The 27,223-nt window shown below is 39.0% G+C and overlaps 1 protein-coding gene across 3 annotated transcripts in view; it reads right to left on the minus strand.

Moving 5' to 3' along the window:
- Positions 1–14,721: 14,721 nt before the first annotated feature.
- Positions 14,722–27,223, minus strand: part of LOC133129246 (netrin-G1) — an 84,647-nt gene continuing 72,145 nt past the window's right edge. For 2 of the 3 annotated variants that reach the window (XM_061243203.1, XM_061243205.1), the window contains exons 6-7: positions 27,025–27,069; positions 14,722–15,109 (exon numbers count right to left, since the gene is read on the minus strand). In XM_061243203.1, coding sequence (XP_061099187.1) covers positions 14,868–15,109; positions 27,025–27,069 — 287 coding nt within the window. In that variant the 3' untranslated portion in view covers positions 14,722–14,867. The remainder of the gene's footprint in view (positions 15,110–27,024; positions 27,070–27,223) is intronic. The other variant, XM_061243206.1, reaches the window with a different exon arrangement.

Consider the following 27,223-nt stretch of genomic DNA (forward strand, 5'->3'; position numbering starts at 1 on the left):
AGTCTTGGCTGTAGGTCATTGCTGGACCCTAAGCTCCAAATATAACATCAGTACTTCAGAAATTCACAGTGAGAACTGAAAACCCCTGTCAAATGCTTTGTATAGAAATGTATTCTGTTGATTATTATTGCTAGTGATATTCATAAAGTTTATGATTATTATTATTATTATTATTATTATTATTATTATTATTATTATTATTATTATTAGTAGTAGTAGTAGTAGTAGTAGTAGTTGGAGCAGCAGCAGCAGCAGCGGTGATGGGTGTAGTAGTGTATATTGGTATTTTCATAATAATCATCCCTGTAGGGAAAAGTCCACCTATGTATGTTCTGCTACACCACACACTCTAGTCTGTGCTAGCATTGAGCACATTCAGTTTTTACTCGACACTTGAAAAAAAATTTTTGGGCTTTCTGTGCAGTTTAAGCAGAGACATATTGAAATCATACCTTTCCAACACACTGTTTTTCAAAATGTATTATGTTATTATGAGCTGCTGCACCCTTACAATAAAAACAGGTTAACTGAGACATCATTATGGTGACAGGAAAACTAATATAATGAATGGTAAACTGCAAATGCAACCTCAGCGGTTGTTGAGCGGTTGTTGTTCATTATGCAGGTGCACCTAATGTCCTTTACCTGGGGGACTTTTATGGTGGCACCAATGCTGACAATAGAACTTTTATGCCCAAAAATGTCAAAGTAATGACCCTCACACTCTTGTCCTTGAAATGAAACAAAAGTCAGCGGGTATAAAACTGCTTGCCAGCGTACATGACACTCTGGCAGCTATCCTTGCACCGTTCCCGGTTTGCACTGCATAGCAATGCACCACTGTGCAAACCCAGAGCATGGGCAATGGCTCCGTAAACAGACTCCATCTCTTGCCCGATAGCGTTGGCTTGTGTGCACAGATTGATCTTGTGTGTGTTTTGCCCGTGAAGACCGGATTGATCAGAAGGTTGCCGGGGGTGCACGCAGGGGCGGGGGACTAAGGAAACAACGACCGCCCGCACCAGGTCTTGTTTGAGCTCGCGACATATCACAAGGTTATCATCCATGCTTGCTGGCTGAGTGAATTCTGGTGTCTGGTACAAGCGAGGCCCATCATGCCATGCCAAGGTTGTGTCCATTGAGGCAGAGCGGAGCACATATTGGCCCTGCATAATGTGAAATGTTCAGATGCCAGCGTTACAGCACAGAACGCACAGCCCGACCGTGTCACATTCTTTGTGCAGAGTAGAGGGCGTAGGTTAGTTACTGAAAATAATATAGAAGACAGGCTGGTTTTCAGATAGAAGACAATGACGCATTAAATCCATCTGCTGGTAGGGTCAGTTAGCACATGATCAGTTATCTAATGTCTAAACATCTCTCCCTGGAGCTTCAACTGATCTTTACTGTAGCTTAGTTCATTTCATCTTGTGCTGTGCAGTCCGTGTAGCTGTTGAAAGTTTGACATTTTCTGCAGACCTGCCTCAATTGAGTGAGCAACACTAACAGCATTCTTTGAGTGATTACTTCTGAAATTAAACTGCTAAAAGATTTGCCCCTTCGACTGAGCAGAGATGCAGAATTGTGAGTTGTTTTGAGTTGTTTTAGGCTTTGTTCCTGCCTGCTGATCAGTTCTTCCTAACTATCCTGTCTGTTTAAGCAAAGTGTTTTCGCCCTGCCTAAGTTGTCCCTCATGATGTTCTAGTCCAGAAACTATATCAGTCAGAAGGTTGAAGGACCTGATCCTAGAGCACGCTTGGCTGTCGTAGCAGCAGCTTAACTTGATAAATTGTAAAATGTGAAGTAGGTATGTGGTTCTAAATAAAGGTGTTTGGCAAGCAAACAAGGAAGGTGATGTAATGTGAAGGTCACAGTCATGGCTGGGATGATATACAGGTAACATTAGAGCTGTATCCCAGGGGCGTGGCTCAGTGGTATAAATAGAAACCCCAGATAGAGCAGATTCAACTGATTGGCTACAGAGGTGTAGGGTTTTCCACTAGCATTCCGGTCTATCGAGCACCCAACTCGCTTTTCTCTTTAGTTGATGAGTCCACACGGTACCTGTCACATCGGCCCACCCTCAACGATTTTCAGAGGGAGGTGGTGGACCAACTCCATATGGTCTCCCCAGAGACTTGTCAGGCTCCAGCAGCCAAGCTGAGCATCCTGTCTTAAAAGGGAGGAAGAAACTCCTTTAATGACCCGTACTGCTATTTTGAAACACTCCACCATTTGCAAATGCAAGCATAGATACGGAAAAGCTACTACTTACAGCTATACTGTATACGATTACATTAACCTGATATCTTGGAGAAACATTGACAAATATTAATAGGAAAATATATAATATGTTTCCTGAAAAATTATTTGCAATTCTTGGTATTTCTATATTACCAATATTTGTAATAGAGAAATTACAAATATTGAACACTCTGAAGAACTGTGGAGTTTGTTGTTATAGATTAACTGCAATGAATAATGTAATTTATTCACAGTAAAATATATGCATAAATGACACAACACTCTGTTTTGGATTTGCATTATTCTTCCTTCACAAAACAGTAATTATTGCCACAGTATAAATATCAGAACATAAGGCATTAAGTTATATGTGCTAGAATGCACATGCAAGTATCTGAAAATATTTCAATTTCCACTGTCATATAATATAATGCATTGACTTATATTTCGAAACATGAAATATACGTTGCAGACCATTTCATGAAATTGCACAGATGAACAATACCTTTTTCATTTTTGAATATGTGGCACACTTTCATAAATATTTATTATGTTTTATATTGTGCACATGCATAATCGGCTCTTTGTTGTGCATTTAATGCATTTCTCAATTATAAGCATTGGTACTCATTAGAATGTTTTGCGTTGCATCTCTGTCACAACACAATAATTACTCTCATAAGTGACCCACGTTCCACAGATCACACATCAACCATCATAAGCATCCAAGTTGAAGGTCACAAATAATTAATTCCATCACGGTTGGTTTGTGTGAAGAGCTTTTGCATTTCATGTTTTCTCAGTGCTGCAAGCACCATGCTGATGGGGTGGGACATTATCATATTTTACAGTTTGTGTTTCATTTGATGTTTTGCATACAGGACAAGAACGCCGCCTCGTGGGAAATAATACTTGCGAGGTTCCGACAGTAGGGGGCAGAAGAGTATCATTTGTACTTTGGGAAAAAAGACATTGCTCTTTTTTAACTGGGAAAATATTATAAAATACCTCTTGATTCACCATATACATTTTTCTTGCGCAAAGAATAAAAAATGGGAATAAAAAATATATAATTATTGTTATCAATTTAAGTAGCATCCTTAATGAAATTCCCAGTTGACTTCCATGAATTTATTTTCCGGATTTGTAGTAAGATTACCCATAATCCATAATGGTGTAGTGTTTGTTTTTCACACAACCACCTCCAGATGGCAAATGTGAGTACTCTACTCCACAGCTGTCATGAGCCCACCCTTGCCAGCATGATTGACACCATTTTCATGTTTGTTATGGAAAATGAATGAAAACAGGTTGAGACCAATGATCAGTTTAAAGACATGCTGAAAACAAAATGAAAACAAAATGAAAACAAAATGAAAACAAAATGAAAACAAAATGAAAACAAAATGAAAACAAAATGAACTTTTTCCTCATTTAAGCCAATTCTTCAGAACTGGACAAACACGTCTTAAAGTATATATTACAAAACAATTATACAGTTGTAATACTTGTATAGTTTCACACCAAAGCTTTTTTCCATCCATTTCCTGGAAAACATATTTGAATGTAGATTTTGTGCCATCCTGTATCAGTGGCGTTGATAAAATGCCTGTCAATTTTCCGTTACCCTCCAATTAATGTCCTTTCACGCAGAAGAGCACATTCTTTTCCCTCATCAATTGAAATCAGTCAAATCAACTCCCCACCCCGAGAGATTTATTTCAGTCACATAGTAATATGTCATATCACCGAAGATAGAGCTATTCTAACTTCCGTTTCACGCTGCGAAATTTACGCCCCACCAAATTTCTGCTTACAGTACCAACCACCAACTGCCTCCAACATGTCACCTTTGAACCCTCACTTCCAGCATGGTGTACTGTCATGGGAACTAACTTGGTGTCCAGACATAACTCCATCCAGTAATGAACTGGCCTAAAATATATCAGTATCAGCAACTGCATGCTTTATTCGGAAATCACAACAAAAACCTTGTTTTTTGCCTCATTCCATATAGGACAAAGGCTGCAGGGTACATATTTATCTCAAGAAATTATCAGTTTGTCTCTTCCATTTGTTTGAAATCATATTAGACAAGTACAGTATCATGGAAAATATGTATTTTAAAGAGATAGGCTTGGCCTTCACAGAGGAATAATAGGTTAGATAACACAACCATGGAATTGCTTCTTTTCCTCATTGTCCCCCCTCATTGGTGTAGGGAGATACCCCACTGCCGACTCAAGATAGTGTAGACACAGTTCTCCTCTGAAACAGATGGTGTTGCCACCAGTGCCTGATCGCAGCAAGGGTCACTAGATAGTGATAAATGCAGATCACTAACTGACTGAGCCCCCCCATACCCCGGGAAATGCAATCGGCAATTGTGCATTACCCTACATTTTCAGAAAAAAAGGGTTATTTTGCTTGCCTCCTCTTTTTATGGAACCATTAGTTCTATATGGTCTATATGGTCACGCTACGACTTGGAACTGTACTTTCCTGTAGGGTCCTCATTGCACCTTTGATTTGCACTTTGTTGTACGTCGCTCTGGATAAGAGTGTCTGCTAAATGCCTGTAATGTAATGTAATGTAATGTAATGTTCTAAGTGTGTACTGTATGGAGCTACTGGCCGGGTCTGGATTTAGTTCGAGACCATGGGCTAATCCATAAACCACAGCGTGCTGCGTAAACAGAATGAGCCATCCAGAATCTTCTCTTAAAAATCACTGTCGGTCATGAAAAATATTTTAGTACCTTATCATGGAATGAAATATCACTTAATTATAGTTTGTAAATTATTGTTTGCTCCTGTATTATAAGCTAATATAAGCTATCTTTGCTGATATAAATCATGATTTACATCTTTGTGGATGTAAACATTATTTTGATACATGGCACTGTGTATGCAACTGAATCTTACTGTCAAATGCTTCTATTTCAGTTTAATGGTCAGTGAATAAATAAATGTATAACTCTGTTACAGGCAGGTTTGTACCTCTGCTTTGACTGTTCATGATGCTGCTGTCATATGCACTCAGTATCGAATCATGCTAATCTTGCAATGTAATATATGTCACCCTGGATAATGCATGTGCCAAATAAGTAAATGGCACACCTGTTTGTAATGCCAATCAACATGGCTTATGCACAAAGTTATATTTGAAGTGATTGAAGAAACTAGACTAATTCAGTCCTTTCATTACATTACATTACATTAATAGCATTTGGCAGATGCTCTTATCCAGAGCGACGTACAGTTGATTAGACTAAGCAAGAGACAATCCTCCTCTGGAGCAATGCAGGGTTAAGGGCCTTGCTCAAGGGCCCAACGGCTCTGCGGATCTTACTGTGGCTACACCGGGGATCGAACCACTGACCTTGCGGGTCCCAGCCATGTACCTTAACCACTACGCAACAGGCGCTTCCCTGCCAACCTGGGTCAAATACGTAATTGCAAATACATAATACTTTTAATGGATTACCAAGCTTGTCTGGTGCATTGGAACCAATGAAATACTCTCAATCACTCAAGCGCAGAGAAGTATTTGAATCCTAAACAACTGCAAAAATGTACCCAGGACTGCTTTCTTATTAATTGTTTTTACAACGATCAGATACATATCAACCCTGTTTCTTATCCAGCACTCTTTTCCTGATCTAGATGTATGCATACACAATAGGTTATACTGCAAGGGCATCAGTGTTCTATCAACTCTAACAGTGCTTTTCTAGATCACATCATCTTAATGATATTCTATCAGTATTGATTTTACACTTACCATTTTGTGCACATATTAAACAGGCTGTTGAGGTTCACCTGCTCTCTGTAATACCAGCAAATATGTTGCTGCCTTTTAAATGTATAAATGGTGCAGGATTTTAGAAAATGACCCCCATAATGTCACATGAGGCATGCTTTCCTGTAAAAAATGTACAGCATGTAAACCTGGAATATGTCTTTAAGTGGCCATTACTTATTTAATTTTTTTAGAGAAATGTATTCACAATACTGAATCAAATTAATTAAATGCAGTATGTTCCTACAGTGCGAAGTGGCTTCAAATCCTTTAACTTGAAAATGTAACTGCCTGATAACAGTGGGTAGAACAGACGTTTTGTCTGTGGAAAAAGTGAAGGGGAACCTGTGGTGCAAGGAGAAGTAGCTTGTTCTGTGTGTAGCACAATAATAATCCTTAAATAATAAAAATAGTGATTAAGCTAAAATATATTTGCTTAGGGTGGCTGGTGGATTCAAAGTAGAGAAGCAGACTGACAACGGGAAGGTTGGTGGCTTGATCCCCGGCAGGGACAGATGGGTGTATTCCAATTGTGGGATAGCAGCTGGTTGGTGGCTGAGGTTAAATCTAAAGCCCAGTCTACATCAAACAGCTGACACGAGACGAGATGGGAGAAAACATCCAAATTAAAATCTCAGAACGCCCAAGTAAAAACAAGGCAGTCCACACCAAAGCACCAACTAAACAAATAAACGAATGTTTCCATAACAGCGACTCAGTTTGACTGTTTATGTTTCTTCTAGTGACCTTTATATGTGGCCCGTTCTATCATAATCAGTTGTCGCGACGGTCAATTTAACATATAATTACGTTTATGTTTTCATAATCTGCATGTTTTAATGCCAAATTAAGAATATAGATATAGATTCAAATTGAAAATATAGATTTTAAGATTTTAAATGCAGTGAAAGTAATTGTGCATTGATTGGAGGCTAGCCAGCTTGTCACTTTTCACCAGTCACAAACAACCACATCCGCTACGTCCATAGCTACATGTTAATGTATTCACTTGCATGGTCTGTATGTCTTAATGTCAAGAGTAAATGTTCAGAGTAAAAATATAGTTTTAAAGGGTTTATACATAAGATGACATATTCGTTAGCCCAGTGTTGGTAGTCTTCCAGCCTCAAGTAACTCTTGTAAGAAAACTGAAGCCGTTTTTCTGAAAAAAAACATGGTGTGGTGGCATTCAAAATGAAGCGGGACACAACTCCCATGATATGTGGAGTAGAGAGATAACTTTTGGTATTGTTAGAAAGTTTACATTCTCCTCTTTCGGTTAGTTTCTAAAACTCAAATTACATTTTGGGGTCAATACGACTGATTTTGGTACAGCCGGTCACATGTGTATTTTGTTCAGTTAGCTAACATTAATGCTGTATTTTCTATAGGTATTGCTTGGTACTGTGTTTTGTTTTAGCAACATAACAGTAGGTAAAAAGATCTAGTTACATATATAGGGATAGCACTACTGCCCATTCTTCTAGTGAAGTGCTTTATGATTGGTAGCCCAATGTTCTAAAACCAGTCAACTTGAGATGAGTCAAAAGCATCAAATCCATAAATAGCAAAACACGCATGTAAAGCAGTTATAACCAAAAACAATAGTCATCGTAAGTATTTATTTAATACAGTGTATACATTAGATTGGGGGAGGAGGGGAAAGTCAAGAGGGAGGACTAAGGTACAGTTTGAAAAGGTGTGTTTTATGTCTGTGTCGAAATATGGGGAGGGGTTCTACTGTTCTGATAGTGGTAGGCAGGTCATTCCACCACTGAGGAACCAGAACAGAGAACAGGCCTGAACTTGCAGCTTGACCACCTAGTGCTCGTAATGAGGGTTACCACAAGGCGACCAGAGCTGGCAGACCAGAGAGGTCTTGCTGGGGTGTAGGGAGCAATTAAAGTCTGGATGTACAGTGGGGCAGTCCCCTTAGCAGCCTGGAATGCCAACACTAGAGCCTTGAAGCAGATTCGTACAGCAATTGGCAGCCAGTGGAGGGAGAAAAGTGGGGTGACATGAGCACACCTGGACTGACTGGTCGTCAGGCAGACTGCAGCATTCTGGACCAGCTGGAAAGGCAAATTTGGATTGGTGAAAACATTACTTTACATTACATTACATTACATAGCATTTAGCAGACGCTCTTATCCAGACCGACGTACAATGAAAACAGAACTATTAACATTAATTTTATAGTGTCACTGTTTTCTTTGTGTTCACATTGGAAATACTTGTAGTCACCATAAAGTAGATGGCCAGTCAATAACAAAAACACATTTTCTGTCTAAGTTAAGTGTTCGTAGAATATACTTGTGGAATTTAGGGGGGAAATGCAAAAGGTCTTTACACTAAAATTATTTTCATAAAGCAACATGCCTGTAATCAAGTTTCTGGAATCACTGTACCTAGTCTAGTGTGGAGGTACTTCTATCTGCACTGATGAACCCAGCAGCAGTTACATCATCCAAATCAGCCATAAAACAGGTCCTTACCATTAGCAGTTCAGAGCAGGTTTTGGTAGTGTCACCTCTTGGAAGTTGCAATTTGAAAAGACTGTGGTGTGTTATAACAGTGATACACAATGGCATTCTTAACCGAGTGATTGGCAATTTTAATTCAAGGCTTACGCAAGAATGACTGAGCAAATTTGTAGGAGCAACATTTTCACTATTGCATGGTCTGCTCTGCATATGGATTGTCTTTGGTGAAAGAAAACACCTCATGGAGGTAAATTTTGTTTTCATTATTTGCAAAGAACCCCAGGCACCCTTTAATCAGTGTCAGTTTGGTGTCACTGTGTGTGTGTGTGTGTGTGTGTGTGTGTGTGTGTGTGTGTGAGTGTGTGTGTGTATATAAGCAGGTTTATCCTGTACTGTGACAAATATTGACCTGGACAGAGCCTTTAATGGCAGCATGGGGGATGCCTGAATGACGGCCATCACAGCTACATTTGTGCTGTATTGTTGGTCCCTTATGCCCAGCCAGCTACAAAGAGCTGTGCAGAGCCAATTTAATTTTCAGTCTAATTAAAAACTATTAGTGTTCCTTTGGGCTGATGAGATGTCTGGCTCTACAATGTGACAGCCATTTAAAAATGCTTTTTCTGCAATTTGGGTTTTAAATCCTGGAATAAATGAGTCGAGAAATTACATTTGTCGAGGGAAACACGGTTTTTCCTGGCTCAAAATGAGGCGGAGGCAGTACTTTAATCATGCTCACGTGATCAAATTAATCACATCTTGTTCAGTAACTGTATTGCCTTTTCACCAGCTCCTCCTCGTGACCTCTCTTTAAAAAAAAAAAAACTGTTATTCTCTGGGCCATATCTGCAAGTTGAAAACACTAAACTGATAGGATGTAGGAAATGTAACCAGCTTGTCTTCGGCTTGGGGATCGGAATAATAGTAACATATCCCCCCACCAGATGTTCAGAATAATGTGTCAGGATAAAAGTTCCCCAAAATCACATTTTAACCACCAACAATGAACTTTTTTTACATTTTGTAACTTTTGTCAACTACACTGTTGTTGCAGACAGTATCCGAATTGGATGTCAGCAGAAGTCTACATAGCAACCGTTTGTAAGTTGTTGGAGGACTGCCTTGCTAATACATTTGCTAACGGTCAATTAAAGAAAGTACAAAATAAAACCAGAATATTATTTCACAATCTCATATCTGCAAGTTCAAGCCCCATGACCACTAGTGATCATGACATTTCTGAAGTGCATACTGTATGTAGTCTGTTGACCTTTTCGAAATAAATAAATGAAAGATAATGGGTAGAATGGCACAAAACCCCACCTTCGTTGGATTAAGGAGAAGGGAAATCTATTTTTTCATTTTATTCAAATAAAAAAAGTTTAATCCTTCCCACATGATCACTCAATCTGTGTACTGTTCCACCTGCAAGGGGTGACTATTATTGTGTCCAAGGGCTCTGTGGGATTTCATATAATTTTCCAGCTCTCGGCTGCAGTAGAGCCTCCATGGTGAGAAAGATAATTTCTTCTCTATCCGCCATCGAAACCCCAACAGCGCAAACCCTTTCATAAATGTATTTTTATTCCATCCATTCACTGAACATGATCTTTTTTCACTCTGGCTGGTTGGTTTTGGCATTTTAATGCAGCTGCATATGGACTTTGGACCGTATGCTTTCTTATGTTTGCTGATCAGTAATTTATAACACAAAACAACATCATAATTCATGCAGCCATGCTAGGAGCCAAATATGCATATCAGCTGTTTCACTGCATGTATAATGGGTTGTTGCATGTACAAAGGACGTACACAATGTTGCAATATACTGTTTGTCCAGCAGCTAATTACCCTTTGTCATTTGGGAGGCTGATCCCAAATAGGTTTTTTGGACAAATAAATACATCAAAATTTGATTCACATTGTCAGTGACTTCATTCTCTGCATGATAAAATATGTGGTAATATAAAGAAAACTGGAAAATGTGTCTAATGCAAAAACTAAGGCAAAAATAATTTTCTGAAGAAGACAGTCAGGGCAGGCTACTAGTGTCCGTATGCAAATGATTCAATGGATAAACTGAAATGTAATGTAATGTAATGAAATAACATTCTTAGCTTTATCCAACAAAACATATTTTTCGGTCCAAGTGGACAGGTCCTCAAAACATATCTTGGCACCAAGACATTCACAATCAAAACAGCCCTCCAAAATTCTGTCCCTAGTGGTTTACAAGGTACCGTGTCTGTGCACTAGCCAACAGATGAATCAGGGGCAGGCTACACACCTCTGGGCACTTCTTGCAATTGCAATTACGTTCTCAGAAATACATTCCACTGCAGTTTCAAAATGTCAACAGGGGCTGCTAAAGGATAATGTAGGCCTTAACATACTGGAGAAAAGGCACATAAGATCTGGAGTTGGGCTCTTCTCCTGTTTGAGATTCGCATTTGAAAACCATGGCTACTTGGCGTAAATACAATAAACAATATTGAATCAAAACTAATCAAGCAAGAGGTGGGTTTGGCGAAAGGCAATCTTAATTTCCATTTAAAAACTTTTTTACGTTTCGCACTGCCACTGCTAGTCTACCAAATACGTAAAAATTAGACGTTCCGGACGATTTAAAAAAATGTCCACAAAGTCTGAGCTTCTTTACCACCTAGCGGACATTTCGTTTTAAAACTGCAGCACAGTGTACCTGCGAGAACGCAAAAGTGCTCAGAGGTACGTATATGCCGTGAAACTGGACTGACTGTAGCCCTGCCTAAGAGTGAGACCTGCATGGTCCCTATTCCAGCAGCAGTCTTGGCCTCTGAAGGCATCTCACATGCTGAATGGATAATCCTGTACAGTAACTCAAAATACTGTAACACAACACAACAAAGGAAAAAACACAAAAAAAAGATATCCTGTACTTTCGATCCAATCACATATCACGGCCTTCAGCCCACACTGTCCACTGTAGAGATACAAAAGACAGCAGCAGTGGGGCTCCGCAGACAGTACATGTTTGTTTCTAGGATGCGCAGACTCGGAGATTTCATTTGTCATGTTATAGATAAAATGTCTGCCCTGAGACCTGCTGTATAAACTTTGAAAATGGCAGCTGGGCAAGACATCAATAGCTGTTAATATTTAATTTCCCCCTCTGACAATGCTTTGCTTTGTAACAAATCTTTACTGGATTGAACTGAAGATAAATAACTTAAGAAGAGAAATGAAATGCTTCACACTTTTCCAGAACCTTCCACCCCCCCTCCCCCCAATTATAGCTCCTTTCACATATCCACCGATTTTACATTCACTGTTTAGACGGAAGACCAAGTTCGTATTTTTATTTTTATTTTTTACATTAAATTCTGTTTTCACTTAGCTCATCAGTCACAATGTGGAAGAGTGCAGAAAAGCAGGCTCCCTCCTCTGAAGCACGTGATGTCACCAGCTGCTTATTTTCACACCGCAGCACACCGCAAACAACCTCCCGCAGTCTAGGAAGACAGGCAGGAACCGATCGACCAGCAGGAGTCGCTAGCGAGTGATGAGACGCAGATGCCGGCCAACTAGCCCTCCCCAAGCCAGGGCGATAATACCCCCCAACCCTGCGGGGCTGCCAGCCACAGTCGATCCCAGACTACGCTGTCCATCCATGCACTTTGCCTTAACAGGATTAGTCACCCAGCCACCCAAGACATGATTTTGTCTCTGCATTTACTTAACAAGACCATGCTGTGTCTTTCAACACTTGGACACTCTCTTTCTGCTGTGATTTGAGGCTGCACTCCCATAAAAAAGGAAATGTCATACAGTATCCTTTGCAAATGGAGTAGCAACCTGAAACACACATTCTTTAAAGTGATACAGTGGGAGCAATAATTATTTGATCCCTTGCTGATTTTGTAGGTTTGCCCACTTACAAAGAATGGAACTGTGCAGAATTTTAATCATAGGTGCATTTTAACATTGAGAGACAGAATATCACAAAATAATCCACAACAACAACATCATATAAATTTTATAAACTTTATATAACATATTTTCACATGAAATAAGTATTTGATCCATAGAACAATAGGATTTAATACTTGGTGGAGAAACCTTTGTTGGCAAGCACAGAGGTCAGACATTTGTTGTAGTTTTTCCACCAGGTTTGCACAGATCTTGGGAGGGATTTTGGTCCACTCCTCTTTGCAGATCCTCTCCAAATCCTTAAGGTTCCGAGGCTGTCGCTTGGCAACTCAAAGCTTCAGCTCCCTCCTTCAGCTCATCCTCCCCTCGATATGGTAAAGTCGTCCTTTCCCCTTAGCTGAGAAACACCTCCAAAGCATAAGGTTTCCACCCCATGCGTCGCAGTGGGGATGGTGTTCTTGGGGTTGTACTCAGCATTTCTCTTCCTCCAAACACACCGAGTCGAGTTGATGCCAAATAGCTCCATTTTGGTCTCGACTGACCACATCACCTTCTCCCAAGCCTCTTCTGGATCATCCAGGTGTTCTTTGGCAAACTTCAGACGGGCCTGTACATGTGCCTTCTTCAGTAGAGCGTGCGCAGCAGGATTTGTTACTGATGGTTCTCTTCATGACTGTGATCCCAACTGCCTTCAGGTCATTAACAAGCTCCTCCTGTGTAGTACTGCGCTGATCCCTGACATTTCTCATGATCATTGATATCCCACAAGGCGAGATCTTGCGTGGAGCCCCAGACCGAGGGAGATTGGCGGTGACTTTGTGGTTCTTCCATTTTCTAATAATTGCTCCAACATTTGTTAACTTCTCACCAAGCTGCTTGCTTATTTTCTTGTAGCCCATCCCAGCCTTGTGCAGGTCTACAATTTTGTCCCTGATGCTCCTTTGTCTTGGCCATGGTGGAAACGTTGGAATCTGATTGTGTGGACAGGTGTCTTTTATACAGCTACATAACGATGTAACGAGTTGACACAGGTGTTTTGGGTAATGAGTTGAGATTAGGAGTGCTTCTTAATGGAAAACTAACTGGTCTGTGGGAGCCAGAATTATTGCTGATTGGTAGGGGATCAAATATTTATTTCATGCAAAAATACGATAATAAATTTATAAAATTCATATGATTATTTATAGGATTATTTTGTGATATTCTGTCTATCAATGTTAAAATGTACCTATGATTAAAATTCTACACAGTTCCATTCTTTGTAAGTGGGCAAACCTACAAAATCAGCAAGGGATCAAATAATTATTGCTCCCACTGTATATATTAAAAGTTTCAGTATGGAGCAATGAGTCATCAAAAACAAATGCCAAACTCATTTTCCTCTTTTATTCACTTACATTTTCCAGTGTTAAAGCAACAAGAAAACAATTAGAATGTCCTTTGGTGGAATCCTATTACACTTTAGTTTATATGCAAACTGATATTGTTTGATGCCAGCACGTTGCCAAAAAGGAATAAACTGCACAGCCAAATAAGAACAAAAAATAAACATTTCTTCAATATGACGTCCTCGATCTGGATTAAATATATCAGGCTGCCTTTTTACACAAACTGGCAAAAATATAAAACAAAAAACTCCCGTAACCCCCCCATTAACTCATAAATTTTTTGCTCTGTCATGAAAATAATATATTTTGTACAAAAATTAAATACATGTATCTTTAAATACCAATTCCTCCTTTTGTTTAGGTTAGCAGGAGCACCGTCATAGATGCTTCTAAGATATTACAGGAATACCGGTGATTTAGCTGGCTTTCCGGGGCAAGGATTATAACACGTGCCACTGACAACAGACGAAAAAATCTTTCAACCAACAAGGGATACAGAGGAACGTTCACAGAAGCACAGGTAAGAGTTTGGCAGGGGGGAAGGGAGTGGGGTAAGGAAGGAGCAGGCGAGGGGGAGCAGGGGATTAAGAGGTGCGTAATGAAGCAGTGACTGGTCAACACAGGCCTGATCACCCCGGGATAGATATCCGTTTATCCACAACGCGCTGACTGCAAAGAAAAGCTTGTGCTTTTCAATTAAGCGTCCACCCGGGCGATCCTGTGTTGCGCTATGGTCAAACGGGCCCGCGGCCATCTGGCTCCCCCCACCCCCAAAATGGTCTGCTGCTGGCAGTTTCTCAAATCGCTGTCGGTTCCGGCGACCGCCGTCCAGGCGTCGAGCGGGAGGAAGAAGTCCTTGAAAACCCCCCCAGACCCCACGTTCAAAAATCCTCGCGCTCAGCTGCCCCCCGTTTATGATGCAAGTGCTCAGTTATTTATTTGAATACGTCTGTTTTTGTAATTTCGATATATTAAGGTTCCTTTCCGCCGCTGTCGACAGTGGCGAAGGCAGTTCCGTGTTTTTTGGGTTGGCGTGTGGTCTCAAAGCGCCGGGCGGAGCAGAGAGATGGCGATGGTCATCAGCAGCGGTATTTCGACGAGGTGCGGCAGTGGGAGGAGGGAGTCCTGGCCCGATTTGGCGCCGGGGCAGCCCCCGGCCTCGCCCTCACACCTGGGCTTCTCGCACAGCAGTCCGGTGAAGCCGGAGGCGCAGTGGCACCGCTGGTTGTTGTGACACACGCCTCCGTTCTGACAGCGCATCATCAGGTTGTCGCACACACGGGCTGCAGGTTGAAGCAGAAAGAAACTCCCATTGTACACACGTTTAGCAAATTTTCACATTTTCTACAAAGTGTTATGTGTAAACACAGTGTCTTTTGTTTGCAAATGATGTACTCCTCCCTGCAAAAATGTACTAACAAGTCAAATAATTGGTGAGTAAATATAAACCACCAAGGCACTTAAGGTAGTTCAGTTGGACTAAATTGCCTAATCAGGCTATTCAAGTCAAAAGGTGCTTGTAAAATTATGCACTTTCCTTGGTGTTCAAGGAAAATAAAATAAAATGTCAAGCTACTGTTTGGTATGCATCTTCATTATGACTTGGGATGACTTGTTTTCACAGCAGATGCAGGTGCCCTTTATAAACAGAAGTAAGGCGAATGCACTGCCCATGCAACAGAAAAGTAAATTATGTAGGCTACATTATCATGAAGCTAAATAAAAAACCACAAATTAAAATAAAACAAACAAGTGTATTGCAATAGATGACGCATAACAATAAAAAAATGTTACAGGTACTCAACAGTGAATATTTTCTGTACTGGGTTTGGAGTACCTTCCTTCGTACAGGGGACATGTTCTTGTGATTAATTCCCAAAGCCTGCTGGGAGTGTATCATAAAGTAAACCACGATAAAATGTGCAATAGTGTCATTTCAGTATGCATAAAAGTTGTATCCCAGGAAAGTTTCACTGAAGACTGGGAAGAGACCTCAAGTTTGTCATTTCCTAAATAATGTCTTCAAGCATTCATGAGTTATCATTTAATGATGTAAATGTTGTTTCTTGTTAGTCTGTGACCACTGAGCTGATGATACTGTGCAAGTAAGAGGAAAAAAAAGGTAATAACCACTTAACCTTGTCATTTTAAGTTACATGCGGAATTGCAGTTTGGTTAAATTTGAGTTCTAAGCCTGTTACACAAGACAACAAGTAGGCACACCATAGTGAGAGTCTTTTCAGCTCAATGAGAATGTCAAAGTTACCCAGTCACACACAGCGCCTTATGAGTTACCCAGCATGCATGCAAATCATTTGACTACGGCTGCCTTGCTGTGCTTTAATTGAGGGGCTGATTAATAGACGGTTCAATTCTCTGCCAGCGGGAAAATAAAGAATAGGCTAACGACTACAGAGAAAGAAAACTTCATGCTGAAATGCAAAGTAATAAGCACATATTAATAATTGATTTTTTTTTCAGCGCTCGATCATGAAGGCTGCGATTAATTCCCAAGCGATGGCTTACATTTGGGAACCCAAGATGATTCCATTTTCATTGCTCTCCTTCCTTTAACGACGACAATCTTTGATTTCCATTTGTTATCCGGGTCTTTTCTTCAGAGGAATAAATCATTTGGACACAATGCAGCAAGTGATAAATCCCGTGTCTTGAAATTCCATATACAATAGAATTATGTTAAACAAATACATTTTATTTGTTTGAAACTGGGCCGATAAGCAGTTTATTTAGTATCAGGCTAGTTTCTTCTCCCTAGGAGCAGAAAAGTTGCCCATAGGCAAACAGGACATAATACAAATGAACAAACAAAAACCTCAAATGAACTCAGAGAACCAGCAGATTCGGCTAGCTGTTGGTGATGGTGACAGTGCACGGTGCTGCCTGTTTTTGGTTTACTATGGAAAATTGGGAGGGGCGGTGGACTGGGTCTTAAGTGAGCAAAGTACATGGTCAAGTGATGGGACAGATTGTCTGGCAGAATAGCAGTGGAATAATCAGGGATAGTCTGGGGCCTCTTTATTGAGGACATCAAATTCAACTTCAGTCTCTGTGACAGACAGTAATTGCTTGGTAGACCGAAGGCTAAAGATTTTATGCATGGATATCCGAGAGCTGACGTTCTCCATTTGCTTCCACCAGTGAGCACTCCCTATGGTCTTCCATTTTAAAATACAGTCAGTAAGTGCACATCAACCTTCCATTTTACCAATATCCACCGCACTACCCCTGACCTTAGCTTTAAACTTGCAAATGTAAAACTGGCATTTTGAGGTGATAAGTGGCCCATCAAATGTCAAGAGAAATATTCCAAATCAATGAAGTGTACAAGATGCAATGTATTGGGTTCAGCAGTAGTAACTGTACATTTCTCAGACCACAATTTGTTGCAAATTCATGGATAGTGAAATCTTACTAACAATAGTGTCAAATTAACTACACCATTTTCTGAAAGGTGGTTTGCATAAAACGGAGGCATCGTGGAGAGAAATAAAGTTAATAAATCTGTGTGTGGTTCCAGACATTCTGTTCCGCGAAAGATACAAGATATGTGGATACCAAATTGGACACATTGGGAATAAAGCATGCTTTAGAAAAGTGCAGAATACGTATATTGCCTCTAATTTTAATATGCAAAATTGTACACTTTACACTACCCTAAGATTTGAATTCATTGAGAAGTTTGAATCTTTATCAGTGATGAGCATATGTTGTTTGATGTATAGTAAGCATTATACATGGCTGTAGCAGTTGTCAGCGATCTGTGCTGATACACCTTGATGGAGAGCAGGCTGATGTTAGCGTTACATTTCCTGTGTTTTAAGGCTTTCAGAAAATGCTAACATTGCACTTAAACATATTTTTTTGTGATTAATAGAATAATCCCCTATCCTGTCTTGCAGAACTTCACAGAACGTCAGACTAGTGTAATGTAATGCAAGACATAGTGTAATGAAATTATCCTAAAAAACATGTTTTACATATGTAAACGAACCCTGCGGGAGACAGTACAGGTTTTGTTTTCGCAAAACTTGGTTGACATATGTTTGTTTCAGTTAAATAATGAAATCTGACATATGTTTGTTTCAGTGAAAAAAAGAAATCTGACATTTTTGTTTCAGTGAAAAAAATAAAATGAGAAATGTTTCATGAAGTACACAATACACTTCCTATTGGTTTCTCTTTTATACATCCGTACCAATAATACAAGCACAGCTTTCATGAATAAATTTTTTGCAAGGCATACATTCTCTCTCTCTCTCTCTCTCTCTCTCTCTCTCTCGCTCTGCGTGTGTGTGTGTATGTGTTGGGGTCTTGAGGGAATAAAATAGTTTTCATAGTTCTGATTTTTTGCATCTACTACTCTGAGGTAGGACAGCTGGGAGGATATTACACGTCTTTTCTATATTGAGCTCTTGAATGTAAATTATCTCAAGAAAGTACAGTGCTTCAGTGTGAGTGTGAGGCACGGTCTCAAAGTGTGAAACCTCAGGTGTCAATTTAAAATATGTAATAAACTTCATAAATTACTGAATAAATCACTACAAATAAATTTAAGCAAGAGGATACAGATGTTTATTAAAAACATGCACCTTGTTTGTTGAATAAAAAAAACTGCCAAAGGGCAAGTGTTAATTGAAATGTTAATTAAATCTTAAGTCCTCTTGATTCTGACAGTAGTCACTACACATTTTCTAGTTATTTCTCAAAAAAAGAAGATTAAAGCAGGTCTGAATTGAACGGACAATGTTTTTGAAATCATCTTTTTCAAAGGGTTATTCCATTAGTTTTTCATGGAGGCCTAATATATATTTTTTTTAAAGTGCATATTGGGAAAACATTTTCCTTTTCCTTACCACTTATTGACTTACATGTTGCATATTGACTAACCACATTTTCCACAAGCTATTTACACTCACTGTACATCAGCTTGTTAATGCAAATATCTGATCAACCAATCACGTGGCAGCAACTACATAAAAGCATGCAGACATGGTCAAGAGGTTCAGTTGTTTTTCAGACCAAATGTCAGAATGGGGAAGAAATGTGTGTGACCGTGGACTGATCCAGACGTTCGTTCCAGACAGGGTTGTTTGAGTATCTCAGAAACTGCTCTTCTGGGATTTTCACACTCAACACTCTCTAGAGATTTCAGAGAATGGCACGAAAAATCACAAAGATAATCGTCAAATAAAGTCTCTTTTATCCAATCCTGATACATGTTTTCCCATGTGAGTGTTTGGTTACCAAGGCAAATAGCACAGGGACTACAAGCTCACACCGAACATGGTCAGATGACAGCATGATAAGCTTAATTAAAAGTACTTAAATGCGATAGACTATCGCAAAGAATGTGCTGCTAGCTTATACTGTGCTGAATTTCTGCTGAATTGAATTGAATTTGAGTTTCCAAATATTTCAAATTGATGCGCAATGTCAACAGTTTAAGGAATTACTTTACATCTACTGTAGGAGGGAGTAAGTTAGGTGAAAAGTTGTATCTTAACTTTACATCAGATCTAAATCATTTGGTACAACCTGTTTAAATTAAGTTTACTTCTGTTATACTGGTACAACAGGCTGCTGGACTTTACAGACATTATTGAGGAATTTCAAAGGATAAAAACAAGGAAAAAGATCCAACGTAGTAAGTTCAGTGATTTGAAAGCGCTGAGTTCTACATGGTGTTAATCTTAATATATTGCTAAATTTTCTAATACAGTAATGTGAATGAATAATAATTGAGTGCTGACTGATACAGTACTTCTGTGATATGTGGTATAGTAGCCTATAAGGCAACATCCAATAGGTATAAGTTGGCTTTGAAGGACTAATGATTGTCAATCGATTGTGATTGTGAATCTCAATACAACTTTGTATCTCATGCTCAGAATTGGTGGAGTGTGCCACTCTCTATGCATCAGCCCAGGGCCTCCAAACCCCTAAATGCGGGCCTGAAGATATAGCTAATTAAACTGAACTGAGCGATGTTCTTTCCAGTGGAAAACGGGTGCATATGCGATTTTCTTCGTTATTTGAATTTGAACTTGAGCCAAATACTTGAACATTCATTTTCAGGCTACCTATCACCGTAGCATCTCTTTGACATTGAGCACAACCGGATGATATTTTAGTGAGGAAGATATACTAGGAGATATTTAATGCACTAAATGCAGCTTGCCTATACAGTAGTGGCATGGAAACTGCAGTTTAGTTCTCTTACATGCAAGATAGACTCTCTGTGATATTGGTAGTAACCACATCATGGTAGTTGTAATAATCATTGCTTGTTTGTTGTCAAAAATGACCGGCCACTATGTTTAATAGCTGAGAAAACACCCTAGATGATTTTATTTCAACTTGAAATTTGATGGCAAAGTTTGTGATGAGTGACAGGTTGTTTCTTCATGCAAAATAGATTTGGGGTTTAATATTCAATTAAGCTGCTTTATTTTAGGGGTTTAGTGAAGGAGGGTCATTTCTTTACCCTTAGGACAAGGGGAGTATACAGAATGTTAAGACTACGCAAGGGTTTAAACATGGTATTGATGTTAATAATTACTGTTGCAAAATATTGGATTGATCATCAAACAGAGTTCGCAAATGCAGTCTTTCCGTAATTTGTTCCAGTAAGCACTACTGTAACTATCTTCCCATTACAGACGGGTGTCAGAAAAGGAACGAAATACCGTACCTGAGCGATCACAGTCTACAATGAGAATAGCCACAAATGATTAAAAACAGAAATAAATACAGGAATTAAAATGATAAAAAAAGATTTTAAAAACTGTGAACGATAAATACAATGTAACCAATGTATTTTCTTACTTGGAGGATTTAGCAATATCAAAGACAAACTGAAGGCCTTCAGATTGATAGTCCTTGAATAGCAACTGGTGAAAATTGCACAATAAAACAATTATTTTTAATGACCCTCATAGGCTTCTGCACAGGCCGTGCAAGGGCAGCATTGCACCTCCAACTGGTGGGATAAAGATATTAAGATAATAAATTGTGGTTTTAACTTTTATCTTGGTGCTATCCAGTAGCACACATAGTTTGGTGTGTTTTAATTCAGTTGTTAAGAATTTCTCAATTTATTTGACTGTGTTGTTCACATACGTGACCTCTTAACTACCGACTGTCACATTGTGTTGGGCTTACTTTAGTCTTTAGTCTGCATAGTGCAATGTTCTGCTATGGCTAAAAGGCTAAATAAAATGATCAAAATGACTGATCATGCTACGAAAGCAACAGTAGGCAGTGATGCTACAAATGCTAATGTAGGTTCCAGGATGTGTGTGAGAGTGTACTCTCTCTCTCCCCATTGCATCCACTGTTTTCAAACCCTACCATTGCCTATGATTATTCTATTTTTGAGATTGTTTTAATTATTATTATTGTATTGGTGACAATCTTTTAAAAATTACTCATAGTGTACATAGAGAGATGCAGCGTGCGGGATCATTGCAAACAGTAAGAATTAAACTTACAGAAGTCTCATAGTCACCCCCAATGGCAGGCTCTTTCCTGTTCAGTTTGCTTATTGAATTTATACAGATGTACAGGGAAAACAATGAAAGTACTTTACTCAAAACTACTCTTGTTTCTGTGAGGAAAGTTGTAGTTTGGGCTGTGATTATAAATGTGGTCATTTTAATTAATCCTAGTTTATCGTATGACATACTATGCAGTAAAACTGCATTTTGCTCTTTTCTCTATGATTCTCTTGAGAATTGATATAATAGATTTAATATGTGCTGTGAAAAACATGGTAAAGTGTGTATATATATATATATATATATATATATATATATATATATATATATATATATTTTAATATGATTCATCCTTATAGGTAATTGTATTGAATACAAGATTCAATCATCTTATCCGCCAACACTTTTAGTTAGTGACATATTATAGACCAACATCATGTCATTTATAAAACTGGTTATAAGAAACTGTTATTTTAAGAAATACAGCATACAACTGAAGGTACCGTATCTGAAATATGTAGAATTGACCACAAACACTTGCCAACATGGGGGTTACAAATGCACAAGTGCACAAAATGATTAATCTAGAAAAGGATTTGTTGCAGATAAATAAGACTCTTACCCGGATCCAATCAACATTTTAACACAGTCTCACTTTGACATGCAGGTGTTGATTCGGTACGCCACAAAACACTGGAAAATTCCGGAATCACCTGAATTAGCTTGTGAAGCTATTGTATTGAAAAAACAGACAGTTGCATTTGTTAATACGAGTTAAGACAGGTGCTGAATGAATCCAGGCCGTTGTCTTTCATTTGTCTTTCTTTAAAGAGGCTTTGGCAATTAATGTAAAGCGTAGGTGGCCGCCTGTTGTTCCGGGCACATTTCCAAACCTGGCTCTCATCCTCTGGCCTTCTCAATAATTCCCTCTCTCTTCACCTCAGCTGTTGTGGTGTGCTGAGCATTCTGGTGAAAAATGGCAGCTGTGAATCTCCCAGGGGAGTTTTGCACATTTGTGGTGGTTAAGATGAGTTTTCCTCTTCACTACTAGTACTCAAAGATTCTGCAAGTTCTGACATAAATGTATATTGTTTTACTCTTCTTCTTCTTCTTCTTCTTCTGCTTCATCTTATTATTATTATTATTATTATTATTATTATGGGCCTCATGCAAGAACCATGCGTATGAACAGATTTGTTCTTAAATCGGCAAAAACCAATGAACCGCAGTCTACAATCAGGTACCGATTACATAGTAGGCGTCCCTAGTTCTTGTTCCTTGTAAGCCGCATAACTAAAAATAGTTGTTAAAAATGTTGTTGCACATACAATTACCTGCAAAGTCACACTAAACTTTTGTAACAGTGTAATAAGTGTCATTACCATATAGGGATGTCATGACCTGTGATGAGACTTGATAAAAGATGTGCCCCTGGCCTGGCACCTTCTTACAGATATATATGAATCACCACCTTTGTCGCGGAGTGTGAGTTTTTCATTGATTCTCAAAGCTGTCATGGCAGACAGTTCTTAGGGCTAAGAGAGGTATTTGACAGCTCTATCTTTTGCTCGGTAGCTGGGGATCTTGTTTCAAGAGAGAACATACCGTGTTGTGACTGCTTTTGAACACAGTGATTTAATTTTGGTAGTGTTTTAATGAGAGGTAATGCAATTTGAATTAAGTGAGAAACGTTGTTAAGATTCTGTAAGGTGAGGTCTGATAATGTAATGTAATGATATAATATGTAAACGTAGCACATGCTTCTGCAGAAAAAGTTGATACGACATAGCTATGGTTTCCTTAGGGTTTATGACATCACAAAGGCCATACAAAATATCACTGCATAGTTAGAAAATTGCATGAAGCAAACCTTTGGGCTTGGTTTCTGATTTTACCTGTTATTGGTCTGATTTATCAGATTAAAAATGAAAATGAAAAATAAGAGCACATACTGTAGGTAGAGCTTTCACATACTGTTATACTATAAAATATTTCTGTTTCATTTGTGACATTAGAAAACAGTGCTTATGCCACTTACAACATTTGGTATGGAATTTATATGTTTATTATTTGTGAAAGCATAAAAATTGAAATCACAATGTTAGGTGTGTGAACCGTTTCTATAGGTGTGAGACATTATTACAACAAACTGCACATACTGGCTAAGGGACAATGATATATTTGCTTCATTGCATTTTAATCTGAAAACCCCAACTTTGTACAAGCCTGTTTTTTATATTCGAAGAAGTGCTGACAGATTACTGCTCCAACATGTTTGGACAGGAGCATTCAAGCAGGTGTCATATTGAATCTGAGACAGGTATGTCAGCGTTTCCACAAGCACATACAACACCTGCAAGGCTTATGTCAAATTGAGAATTTTCTATAAACACAGAAGGCTGGATGCTACATGTTTATCTGAGAAGTAGTGGTGGCTCCTGAGTTGAGCATCGTGGAGGTAGAAAATATCTTAATTAATGGTCTTGTCCTGTATCCAATCAGTTTGTCAATTATCTGAATAATCGATTGGCAAGTATACACGCAGCTTCTGTACCATGTTATGGAAATAAGTAATTATTTAAATTCAGAAAAAAAGATTTTATTCACTACCCAGTAAGCACACTTTGTCACTACAACGTCTGCACAATGTGCGTGTTATAGATCAATATTTCCATGAATATTGAATAACAGTCATAATGTGCACAATTTTGTGCAAAAATAAGAGTTGTATTTCTAGTTTCTCTAATTGAGGAGAGCTGGCTCCACCTGATAGTACTGAGTAATTTGATTTTATGTTTTCCTATTTTAAAAAAAAATCTAATAATAGATATAGTAAGCATGCAATAAGCATATTTGGACCCAAGGGAGTAATGGATCCGATTAAAAACATTTTCAAAATTTTTTCGAAATGTTTTAATTTAGAAAAGTCCATGGATATGGCAGCCAAAAATGGGTTCTCCATTGTGACAGCAGACACAATTACACTATGAATCGCACACTATTACACATTTATGTTAGACCTTGCCACAACCCTGACCCATGAGATGAAGTGAGATTGAGACCTGAATTTGATATAGCTTTGAGGACAAAGCACACTGCTGAAAGAGTAGATCTAGCCCTACTCTAATGGTCATAATAACAGACTGTGATGCTGAAATGTGCCACTTTTTTATTTGCCATAACAATGCAAGAGATTTTGTGACTAAAAAAAGACAACCTTCAAAATCCATTCCCATTTACCACTGTGCTAAATGCCATAATAGGGGATGTTCTGCTGTTCCTTAACCCTTTCCACTTTGCCCAATTTCCACCCATTTTGTACTAGTCTTATACCCCCTCTTGTCCTGATAAGTGTCAATATCTCAAATACTTTTTATGGCACACACATGGTTGAACACTTAAATTAAAACAAGGCTTGTACCATTCATAAATTTCATAAAAGGACAGAACAAATTTATGTCAGAGCATGCACATACAGTGTACACAAAAGTAATTAGAAAGTAGTAGTTTAGCACTGAACATCTCAATTTCTAAGTCAAGGACCAACCCAAAACTACTTTATATTTGTGCACAACTTGATTTCAACTTGTTTTCCCAAAACTGCACCCAGATGTACTCAAGTGTCCCGAAATCTCTCCAAACATCTGCATATCTTTTTGTCTAGACACATGAATGATCGAATAAGCTCATTTTTCTATTGATATATATTTTTTTATATACAATGTAAAGATAATTAAACTTCATGTGTGTTTTATTAATTTATATCTATGTTTTTATAAAGCGTTCAAAAAGCTCTCCAATGATTACTCAACCTAACACTTTCTATCTGTATCACATTTAAAATAGAACTTCAGAGTTACGTTAACCAGACCTCGTTAGCCCATTAGCCAGTACAATCACAGGTTTACATCTACAGCAAGTCCAAATCCTGGAATTACGCATGTCTGTATGTTCATTAGTGATATTTCTAAAATGTCCGTGCCATAATTTAGATTTGTTCGCTACTGAAATGACCTAGCAATGCACTTACGCAACAATAACAAATAGGACAGCATTTGCTTTGGTATAGTCCCAGCAAAAACATTGTTTTCTCAAAAATGTCTCAACAGATTATGAAATAAAAGTCAATGTTAGTCAGAAAACAATTGTAGCTTCATAACCAGGTGGGATATTTGGTTCCATAAATATGCCTGTATCAAATTGTATTTCTACCAAACCTGAAATATGTCAGTCAGACGTGGAATGAAAGGGGGCTAAGAAAAAAAAGAATGTGTTTATTCAAGCAACTTTTGAATTGTATATTTTCGTTCTTATATTGGAACAATATTTTTTGATGTAGAGAAATGGAAAAGGATTGTTAGAATATGCCTTTTATTGTCTGAATCTGCAACCAGGTCAGGGTTGTAAAACATTAACATGGCATGGGGGAGCCTGCTGTTTTATTGCCCCGCATTGCAAATAAGAAACATAAGAATCTAAATGGAGAGTCTTTTTAACAATCTGGCATCACCGTTTTTTATGTTACAGTTTTTTGTATGATATAAATTTGAATATGCAACAAAATCTTGAGATGTCGACGACCCAACCACAAGGGGGCAGAGTGGATGCTTATATATAAAAATATATAAGCAATATCAGCATCTGTCAAAGATACTTCCGGAATGACGCAATGAGAATTGAAGTGTGTATGTTGTAAAGTACTTTTAAATACACATATGATCACTGTCATTTGCATGTTGCTTATTGCTCTGACAATGATGCGGACCAACATATGGGAGCCGCAACTCAAGTTTAGTGCCCCCATATGCTGCTGCCACCTGCAATTTCACTGCTAAGCATCCTTCATTCGAAAAAATCTCCAGCCAGCCATGAGAGCCGCAACGAAAGTGAACCAGCAGCTCCGCTATCATCAGCTGCCGTTTGGCCTTGCGCGGTACATCTGCCATCTCCGGAGCTTTTCCCACTCTAACCCCCATGGGGTTCTTCTCCCCAGCCCACTCACTGAACCACATGATTCCGACCAGCGCTCGACGTGTCATCAGCCCTCCCCGTCAGGCTTTTAGGGAGACGCCCGTTTGGCCCGAACAAGGGGGCCCTGTCAGCGTGCGTCTACCTACACAAGGGAATGAAACTTAACGTTCGCTGGAAATCAATCGGCGGAACCCCCCCCCCCCAGAATCACCCCGCCCTTCCCCTTCCCTGTCGGCCTCCTTTCTTCTTCACAGCAGAACGTAGCAGAAAATCCTCCACGAACGAAGCGCCTCGCTGTGGCGCCTAATTAAAATGGAAAGGGACAGCCGAAAGCACTGAGAAATCTCAGAAAACGCTCATCAAAAACCGCCGCAGTCTCCCAGAGAGAGAGAGAGAGAGAGAGATGGATGCCTGCAGGGCCACACCACACACTGCCTGTACTTTGTTGTGGCTAGACCTACAAGGGCTTTCCATTCTCCTCAGCGGGCATCAAAAAGACCCTTTATACCCTTTTAAAAGTTTGTCAATTTTTGAAGTGGTTATCAAGTTTTTTTTCCTTATTTCGCTTGCACACAAAAATGCTCAGCTTTTGGCTGGTCATTTTGGCCTTTTGGCATTATGCCAAAAGTATGATTGTTATTATGATGGTCATTACTCTAAAAAAAAATAAAACAAAAAAAACAATTCTGTTCCCATTTCAAGCAGCCTACCTTGATTTCGGTTTGCAACCCCTAGAGATGAAACATTCGGCCGAACTGCATGGAATCAGGGGAGAGATTAGGAGTTATTAAGTCCACTCACTATGTCAGACAAAGTTGTGTGAGGATTGGCTGGTAGATGTGCAATCTTCACAGATCTTTAGGTTTGCTGGTTCATAATGCTATTGTGTGCATATGTATGACCACCAAG

The sequence above is a fragment of the Conger conger genome, chromosome 5 (assembly GCF_963514075.1).
Source record: "Conger conger chromosome 5, fConCon1.1, whole genome shotgun sequence".
In the NCBI taxonomy this organism is placed as follows: Eukaryota; Metazoa; Chordata; class Actinopteri; order Anguilliformes; family Congridae; genus Conger; species Conger conger.